The following is a 10308-nucleotide window of genomic DNA, read 5'->3' as shown; positions in this document are numbered from 1 at the left end:
ACTAGTGGGTTAGGAAGGAGGAGTTAGATTCCATAAGTTTACTATATTTAAATCAGCAGTTGCATGTGGAAATGTCTGCTCTTTATTCCTTTGGGAGCAGAAATACATCCATAACATGCTAAATTAAAAAAGGAGTTCTCAGGGCTGCCAACCTTACAGTAGAGGTTGAGTGGTAGTATATTACTCCTACATGAGAGAAAAAAAAATCAAAACGACTGCTTACTAGACGTCGGGGGAAAAAAGAGGCAAAAATAACTCCCTGGTTTCTAGCCTGGGGGCTGGTGAAACGCAATTACAAGTGAAAAGCAGGCTTGATGGACAAGAAAATGGATTCAGATTTGGACAGACACTGAGTTTCACATGTCTGCAGATTTAGCCATATATTTCACCCTCAAAACCTTAACAATATGTTAAAGTTAACTTTCAGAAATGTTGTACTAGGTAGTTTGTTTACTCCTTCAATTTCATATGTGCAGAAAAATTGGAGATCATGCATGAAAGAATGATATATAAAATATTCTGTACATGCACATATGAAAAAGCAGTAACTATTAATAAATTGGCTTCATTAGCAGAAGAACCTGCAAAAAGTTAAATGATGGTAGTTTTATGTCACCATCGGATGCTTCAAAGAGAAAATCAATTTATTCCAATTATTTCCATCATTTTCATTTTTTTCACTCAATTTATACATTTTAAAAAGTTTTTGGCTGTTGAGTCTTTCAAAAATGAAATATCTGTATTGTGAATGCTGTCATAAATTCATTTCAAAAGTTCCATCATTGAAAGGGAAATAAATTGTAGATGCAGTAAGTATGTAAATACAGTTTGGTGGAATGTAGTATCTTTAAATTAAGAAACTGGCGGAGCAGAACTGTACTTTTAATTGGTATGGTCCATACATAATAACAAATGTGTGCCAAAACAAACCGTGATGGTCTGTTAATAAAAACAGAAGTTATAAACATTTGGTTACTGTCAAGATAGAGTAATGGGGACTGGATTCATTTTTCTTACAACAAACCAATGACCCCAGCTTTCATTTTATTATAAGAAAGTAGAAGACGAGAGCACACTAAACCTAAAGTAAGCAGATGACAGGAAATAATAAAAATCGGAGTTGAAATTAGTGGAACAGAAAAGAGAAAAAAAATGGAGAAAATACATGAAACTAAGAGCTGTTTTTTGGGGAAGATCAATAGAATTGCTGTAGCCAGACTGATCAGAAAAAAGAAATGTTCCTGTATTTCAGTGTAGGAATGAGAGAGGTGACAGCACTAGAGATGCTACAGATACTAAAAATAATATTATGAACAATTTTATGCCAATAAATTTGACATGTAATGTACAAATTCCTTTAAAGACACAAATTACCAGTGTTCACGTAAGAAATAGATAACCAGTATATGCCCTGTATTTATTAAAGAAATGGAAATTGTAGTTTAAAATTTTCCCACAAAGAAATTCTAGCCAAAGTGGATTCACTGGTAAATTCTATCAAATATTTAATAATATAAATAATACCAATTCTACACAAACTCTTCCAAACTAATTGGAGAGAAAGGAATGCTTCCCAATTCATTTTCTGAGGACCAGCATTATCCTGACACCAAACCAGACAAAGATATTACTAGAAAAGAAAATTACAGACCTATATCCATCATTAACTTAAATGTACAAATTTTAAACCATTTTACGAAATTGAATTTAATACTTCATTCAGTGGACAATACATCATGACTAAGTGGGATTTACCCCAGGAATTTACCAGGAATTTAGGATTGGTTTAACATTTAAAAATCAATATAATGTACTATATTAATAAGCCAAAAAAATCAAAAATCAAAAATATGATTATGTCAATAGATGGAAAAGGCGTTTGACAAAATCTAACATCTATTAAGAATTATGAAGTGTTAGATTTTATCCTGCTTGCCAGCAAATAAGTTGGCTTGCCAGTTTCATAGATGCTAGCAGACAACTTTTGGTTTAGAGATAAGGGTTGTATTACTCATAGCATAGTAGGCAACAGGAGATTCATTTTGACATTGGTTCCCATTTCCTCCGAGTCCATGAGGATGGAGGTGGGCTCTGGTAGATGCTGCACAAGTAGTGAGGCTGTATTACAGCTGAGGAACTCTGAGATAGAGAACTAATCTTACAAGGAAGCTGCTAGCAAACCTGCTCAACTTTTGCCTTTAGGGACACATTATCTTTATTATCCTGAGCAGCAAATCCGCCTTCCCTCTGCCTCAAAAAAAGGTGCTATCTCTGTCTTCCAACTCTGTTACTGTATGAACATCCTTGAAAAGATGGTCCAGAGCAAAGCTGGTAATTCCTTGCAGAAGATGTGCAGAAACAGGAGAAACCCATTGGAAGACAATTCTTCCAACAATATCCAGCCTTCTTTCTACACCAAATAGCCATTCCCTCAGCCATTCTGCTCAATATGATCTGACCAACAGGGTTGGTGCCAAATCTGTTTAATTTGTGTCTTTATAATGTTTACAGTAAAAAACCAGATGACTTTCTTGGATTTTTGTATTGACATTTCCTCTTGGCTCAAAGCATTAATCCCGGGACAGCAAGATATATAAGTGATTTTGCAGACTCTACCTTGTCATGCAAGGAAGAAGAGTAATTCCATCATCTATAACAACTCTGACCCATGAGTTAGGGCTGATTTGAATGACTTTTGGGTCCAACACGGTGTTTCCTTAACATGAAGCTCTATTATGACTGCTCCTAAGGTACATTTCACCTTGTTTTGAGGAGAGAGATAATGCCTGGCTTTCACACAAGAAGTCTAGGGGTGCACATGGTGCCCCTGTAAGCAAGTGTTGCTTACAATTGTTACGGCTCCTAAAATGGTACCAGCTAAGTTTAGGGGTACAAGGTAACAGTGCCTGCAATTTAGGGCTCCCACTTTAGTTAAAATAATTGGGTATAGTATTTGTTTAAGGAGAGACTACCTGAGTGCTGTCAATCCAGTTTTTCCTATTTGGTCACATCATCAGCCAAATGGAGTTTATCTGTACCATGGAATGACTGAGAGTGGGGTTGTGGAAGACATATGGGAGTGTTTTTTTGCAGAGGTGCAGAAGCTGGGGCCATTCTTGCTGCTTCTGATAGATTTATCGGTAAGGTTAGGGGAATGACAAATTGTCAAAACTGTCTGTTGGAAGATAGCATACCTAGCAGTCAGTGAAATTTAACACATTGACAACAGTTTGGGAGAACTCCACGAGCGTTTTCCTTGGGGCTCCAGGTTGATTTTTAAGACAGTTATTTTTGAAATTTGTTTCTGAATTGAATGATTTTATAGACCCATCGGTATAATGCAGATGTGTTAGTTAATAAATAAATATTTCAAAGCATTTTAACGTTAGCATCCCCTTTCGCTTTGGAGCAGTGTTCTGGTTTAGATGACAAATCATATGATCATTTTTTAAAAGACCTAGTTCATTTATCCATGACAGTTTTTTTTTTTTTTTTTGTAACCAGTACAGGTAGTAATAATCTCTCTTACCTCCGAACTTCCAGAACATGTTCTATGTATGCTTCATATGTAATTTATGCATACTATATAGTTTTTGCATTGCATGTGCTTGTCTCCTACCAGATTGTGACTTTTTAAGTATTGTGACAATATTAATTTCTGTCCTTGCCAGGGCCTGGTAGCATGCTTGGCACACAAAAGATATTTGGTAAATACCGTTTTAAAACCTTCCTCCCTCCTCAACTTTTTATTTAATATATATTATTGGGGAGTCTGTATTAAATGATTCTTGGTGTTTACTGTTTGATAATCTTACATACCTCGCAAAAATTTTGTACCTTGGATGAAGCAGGTAAATATCCTTGTTTTATATATGCATGGCAAAAGTTGAGGCTCAAAGAAATCGTGTTCTTTTTCAAGGTTGTCAGGGGTTGTCCTGTGCAATGCAGGATATCTATCAGCATCCCTGGCCTCTACCAAATAGATGCTAGTAGCATGTCCCCTACCCCCCACACCAGTGAAAATAATGACAATTAAAAAAAAAAAGCCTATCATTGCCAAATGTTCCCTGGGGAGCAAAACCACCCTAGTTGAGAACTGCTGTCCTAGAAGGACATTTGGGAGGGGAGGAGGAGACGTGACTCTGAAGTAGTTGAAAATATACAGTTGGAATTCAGGATAAGGATCAGAAGTAAAGATGTATTTGAAAGTTACTCTTAAGTGGTAGTTATTTACTTTCCCAGAAAAAAAAGTATACAGTAAGAAAAAAATAATAATAATACAGGGCTAAAGACGGAGCTGGAGAAATGGAACAGTTGAGTGAAAAGAGTGGATAGAGGAGCCAGAGATTGAGAGAGAGAGAAGGAACCGTCATAGAGTGGTAATTCAATGAAAATAAACTCTTGAAATGCTTTAAATTATAAATATACTCCCACTATAAATAATTGGGATATATTAAAGGAAGTAATGAGATTTGGCTGTGAGCTTTGTTGGTTTTACCATTTTGTTTTGTCATGTCTTGCATTTCCTTTAGTTAATATTTTATTTCATGTTGAAGGAAAAAATGAATTATTCTGTTTACTGAAGAAAATAATTTATTATTTCAGGTTGCCGAGGAGCCCAAGTAGAAGAAATATGGAGTTTAGAGCCTGAGAATTTTGAAAAATTAAAGTAAGTATAATTTTAGTTGCGTTAATAATATGTATATTCTTTAGCAAACTTAAAGGATATTCAGATTTGTTTGTTTATTTTACTTGGATTACTCTAGGTTTAATACATTATGTCCTTTAAGTCTGTTCAATTCTGTGAGATAGATATTATTATTCTCTTTTTATAACCAAGAACCTGAGGCTGATAGGTAACTTGCAAGGGAGTCAAACCTAAGTCTCTGTAGTTCCATATCCACAAAGTACTGGTTGGCTGATTTTTTTTTTTTTTTTTTTTACAAAATTCAGTCATATATCAATAGTGTTAGAACATGGAACACATTTAACATAAAAAGCAAGAACAATAGGTCAGTGTACTAAAGCATATTTAATACATAATGTATATTTATAATAATCCAGAACTTGCCTACACACTATCACATTGCCTCTTGGGAAAGTTATATTTAAAGTTCCAAATGTTGATGCCAGAAACAGCTTTTATCCTTCCCCTGTCTTTCTGACCAGAATCACCTCTCTTAACTTCTCCTTACCCCTGACCACCATGCCCTCAAACATTGACCCTGTATCTGCAAATGGAGGGCTAAAAGAATTTTCACTGCTGGGAGACTTGGAGTCTTGGAATGGGGTCAAGGAATAATCTTTTAAAAGGGAAAATAGGAACTTAGGGATATGCCAACTGTTGTTAATAGTAAGAAGGAGATAGGTAGTTTTCTTCTTCCTACCTTTCTTCTCCCCTTAAAAGAGCAATCACTTTAGATGAAATGAGATCATTTGTGGCTAACATCAGGGAAGGTGAATTAAAAATGCATCATTTGAACTGTCTTTAAAAAGATAGGAGCCAGGCATGGTGGCGTATGCTTGTAGTTGTAGCTACTCAGGACGTTGAGGCGGGGAGATCACTTGAGCCCAGGAACTCAAGTCCAGCCCCGGCAACATAGTGAGACCCCGTGTCTAAAATAAAATTGAATCAAATAAAAAGGGGGAAGTTTTGGGGTTTTTTTGTTTGTTTGTTTGTTTTAAACTGTCTCACTCTGTCACCTATGTTGGAGTGCAGTGGTGTGATCTCAGCTCACTGCAACCTCTGCCGCATGGGTTCAAGTGATTTTTCTGCCTCAGCCTCCCAAGTAGCTGGGATTACAGGCACGCTTTGCCACGCCTGGCTAATTTCTTTGCTTTGTTTTGTTTTTATTTTTTTAGTAGAGATGTGGTTTCACTATGTTGTCCAGGCTGGTCTCAAACTCCTGGCCTCAAGTAATCTGCCCGCCTTAGCCTCCCAAAGTGCTGGAATTACAGGCTTGAGACACCACGCCCAGCCCTGAGGACAGGAAAAGTTTTTTTGTGGGGTGGGAGGCAGTTGTGATAGATAGACTAGAAGGAATTTCAAAGTAGTGATTTAATGTTTTGTGCTCAAAAACAGTTTCTTTAGGAAAGTGGATGATTTCATTATGTATGAGATGGTAGCATCAATTCATACTGCAATATGAGGATTTTTCATGAATCCAATAGTATATGAAGGTTACTTCCTATATTATCAGCCGTTTATAAACATGTTACATGAACTTTATATATTTTGGAGTTCAGCCAGCTTCTGGTTTTACCATATTCTTATTTTTTAATTGAGGCAATATTGGGTAGAAATGAATAGTCTACAGATTTGAAAGTAAACCTTTCACTATAATTTTATTTTAACTGATATAATTTTAACTTGTATTAGCGTCTTCTAAGGCAACAGTCCAGTGACTTTGAGTGGCAATAGTGATCTTTTAAAATTTCCCATATTTACTTCATTTGCATTATATTTGTTAAATAACTGACAACATTTTATAGATTAACAATGTATTATGAAAGGAGCAGGGTTTGTCACTAATTTGTATTTTGTTTTGTAGGCCAGTTCATGGGTTAATTTTTCTTTTCAAGTGGCAGCCAGGAGAAGAACCAGCAGGCTCTGTGGTTCAGGACTCCCGACTTGACACGATATTTTTTGCTAAGCAGGTATGGTCCTTGGATACTCTGAAAAGTCTCAAGAGCAACGCTTTTTATAAACAAGACTCTAGTTTACTACTATTTGCTACTAGTATAGTAGTCCTCAAACTCTTACACTCTTAAAAATTATTGACATCCCAAAAGAGCTTTTGTTTCTAGGATTATCTATCAATATTTGCCATATTAGACATTAAAACCAAAACATTTTATTAATATTTAGGCCAGGCATGGTGGCTTATAACTGTAATCCCAGCACTTTGGGAGGCCAAGGCAGGAGGATCCCTTGAGCCCAGGAATTTGTTTTTTCTTTTTCTGAGATGGAGTCTTGCTCTGTCGCCCAGGCTTGAGTGCAGTGGTGCAAGGCTCGCTGCAACCTCCACCTCCCAGGTTCAAGCAGTCCTCCTGCCTCAGCTTCCCAAGAAGCTAGGATTACAGGCACACGCCACCACACCAGGCTATTTTGTATTTTTGGAGAGACGGGGTTTCACCATGTTGGCCAGGCTGGTCTCAAACTCCTGATCTCTCAGGTGATCCACCTGCCTTGGCCTCCCAAAGTGCTAGGATTACAGGCGTGAGCCACCGTGCCCGGCCGAGCCCAGGAATTTGACACCAGCCTGGGAAACATGAAGAGACCCATCTCTGTAAAACAAAAACAAAAAAATAAATTAGCTGGGCATGGTGGTGGCATGCCTGTGGTCCCAGCTACTTGGGAGGCTGAGGTGGGAGGACTGCATGAGCCCAGGATATGGAGGCTGAGTGAGCTATGTTCACACCACTACACTCCAGCCTGGGCAACAGATCTTGACCCTGTCTCAAAAAAAAAAAAGAAAATAAGAACTATGAATAGATTTGAAGTAATAATAAACTTGTTATATGTTAATATAATCACATTTTTTAATGAAAAAATAACTATAGTTAGCCAAAAAAGTTAGCTAGAAGATTGCATTGTTTTACATTTTTGCAAATCTTTTAAATGTCTGCCTTAATACCACAGCTGGATCCTGCATACTTCTTCATTCAATCTGTTGCAGTGTTTTTGTTTTGTTTTGCTTTTGGTTGAAATCAATGAAAAAAGTTCTGTCTCACACATATGTGTAGTTGGAAAAGGAGAAATATTGTATTTTTCAGGTAAATATGATATTCTTTGACAATATGTCAAAACTTTAAAAGTATTGCTTTCTCAAAGGTTAGTTGTAATGTAAAATTTGTACTTTGTTATGGTCAAATCCTTTGGACCCCTTCAAATGGATCTTTTATTCCTGTATGATTTTGTAACATTGTACATTTACTGATTTGTGAATGTCTAAGTGTTGACACATTAGATATGATGTTATCAGAGAAGTTAAGTTACCTACGGCAAACCTTTTAAGCTCACAGTGGCAGATCTAAGTTTTACAAAATTCTAATTTTTAAATTTGCACTTGAAAATTCAAATTTTATCAACAACAACAAATACTATTAGGTGTTTGTTCACAAAGCTACAGACTGATTTAACTCATTTTTAAGAAAATATCTGCCAGATATCCTTGTCTGGAAAACCACATTTGTCTCTCATTTGTTCTTTCAAGCAAAAATGATGTTCCAAGGAAAAAAGCTAACAATTTAGCTTACAAATCAATTGCTGAAGTACTTTCTTCAAGATAACTAGCATATTTTGGTATACAGCAGTAGTTCTTTATTTGTACTTCCTATTTCATTCCACAGAATATTAAAGGCTTGTACTCCAAGGTCAAAGTTTGATAAAAATAAGTTTTACTGCTTTGTCAAAGACTTTTTTTAGTAAAACTTGCTCTTGTTTTCTTTCTTTTTTTTGAAACTCTTATGTATGTCAGTGAAATAGTTTAATGTCATTGCCTAGATTCATGCTAAAATACCAGCAGTTTTACACACTGTTGCTTTTGTGCCAACAGTGCAGATGGAAAAGAAGAGGAAAAGGTTAAAACTATCTTAGAATTACGGTGGAAACCATATTGAGCTCACAAACTCCTTGAAAAGGGTCTTAGGGATTCTTAGAGAGCCATAGATAATACTTTGATTGCATTTGTTTGAAAATTGCACTTGTTTCTGAGACCCAAAAAATTGCTTAGAATAATCTGAATAACCTTTGGAAAGGTGGAAAATAAAACTGCTTATTCTCATTACTGCCCTTGAGATAAAGCCTTTGCTTAAAGTAGCTTGTTTTCCTTTTTCTTTTATTTTATTGCTGCTTTCCATTTTCCCCTGACTTTTTTGAATTGAGCATTCTTAGAGAAATTAGAACTTCTTGCTTTTACTTTAAGGAAAATAGGGTTTTTTTATAGTGTAGTTAAAAATGTATCATTTGGTTTTTTTTCTGATAGCAGAACTTAACATTACAGAAATACATAGTGATGAACATGAATATCCTTGTAATCCCACACCCATCTCTACTAACCATTTAACAGTTTGACTCATCCATTTAATCAACAAGTAATCATTGAGCACTTACTTTGCTAGGCATTGTTTTAGATACTACATATATAATAGTTGACAAGAGAGGCATGCTCAACAACTGTAATAATAATAATAGTAATAATACAACAACAGTAGGCAACATTTACTGCTCTTGTTGTGTACCAGATATTGTAATTTAGGTATATTATTTAATCTTTGCAGCAACCCCATGAGGTTGTCTTTATTTCACAAATGAAGAAATTGAGGCCTAGAAAAATTATTTGCCTGAGATCACACAGATAATATTTAGTAGATCTAGAACTCAAATCCCAAGTATAAAACCCAGGTTTGTGATTTTATATGTCATACTTCCTCCCACGTTTTCTATTCATATGTTAACATGTTTTCCTTACAATTTTGTTTGCTAAAATTGGATTATTATGCAAAATATTTTGAGTTTTTTTTTTACTTAGTAATGAAAGTTTGACTTTGTTTCATTTCAATACACATAATAAATATTAGTTAACATTTATTGAAGGTTTACTAAGTACTTTTATATATTTTAAATTATAAATTTATATAAAAATTTATATTATTATTTATATATTCTATAAAGAAATTATTATATTTAAATATATTTAATATTTAAAATTATTAATCTGATCCCTTACAACAATTATCTGGTTTTGCAGTTTCCTCATCATTTTACAGATGTAGAAACCAAGTCCTAGAGAAGATAAGAAACTTGATCATGTTATGTAGCTAGTCAGTGGCAGAGCTAGGGTGCAAACCCAGGCACTGTGGCTCTGAAGTCTGTACTATTAACCTTATCACAGCACTGCCTCCTTTAGTGTTCTTGATATAGATATCCTATAATTTGATTAATCTTTTAGTAGTCAACATTTTGAGTTTCTAATTATTTCCCTAATCTAAATAATCTGGTCGGGCATGGTGGCTCATGTTTGTAATCCTATCATTTTGGAAGGCTGAGATGCGAGGATCACTTGAGTCCAGGAGTTTGAGACCAGGCTGGGCAATATAGGCAACCCTGTCTCTAAAAAAAGTAAAAAGTTAACCAGACTTGGTAACACACGCCTACCAAGTCTTAGCTAGTCTGGAGACTGTCCAGACTAGCTTGAGCCCAGGAGGTTGAGGCTGCAGTAAGCTATGGTCATGCCATTGCACGCCAGCCTGGAGAGCAGAGCAAGACCTGTCTCAGAAACAAAACAAAAAGTCCAAATAGTCCAT

General features: G+C 35.6%; 1 protein-coding gene and 1 non-coding gene across 45 annotated transcripts in view; both read left to right on the top strand.

The window, feature by feature from the left end:
- Positions 1–10308, top strand: part of UCHL5 (ubiquitin C-terminal hydrolase L5) — a 53448-nt gene that overhangs the window by 2594 nt on the left and 40546 nt on the right. For 40 of the 44 annotated variants that reach the window (XR_013417178.1, XR_013417177.1, XR_013417170.1 and 37 more), the window contains exons 2-3: positions 4606–4669; positions 6552–6657. Coding sequence is in view for 35 of the 44 variants with exons in the window: in XM_028851593.2 (XP_028707426.2) it covers positions 4606–4669; positions 6552–6657 (170 nt within the window). In the remaining 9 variants the exon portion in view is untranslated. Of the gene's footprint in view, positions 1–3671; positions 3708–4605; positions 4670–6551; positions 6658–10308 lie in introns of all 44 variants that reach the window. The other 4 variants (XM_078001862.1, XM_078001858.1, XM_078001836.1 and 1 more) reach the window with 1 other exon arrangement.
- LOC114675508 (small nucleolar RNA U109) lies at positions 60–194 on the top strand. The gene has a single exon (XR_003726487.1). It is a non-coding gene; the product is annotated as a small nucleolar RNA U109 (small nucleolar RNA).

Source organism: Macaca mulatta, chromosome 1 (assembly GCF_049350105.2).
Source record: "Macaca mulatta isolate MMU2019108-1 chromosome 1, T2T-MMU8v2.0, whole genome shotgun sequence".
Classification (NCBI taxonomy): Eukaryota; Metazoa; Chordata; class Mammalia; order Primates; family Cercopithecidae; genus Macaca; species Macaca mulatta.
This window is presented reverse-complemented; position numbering and strand designations above follow the sequence as displayed.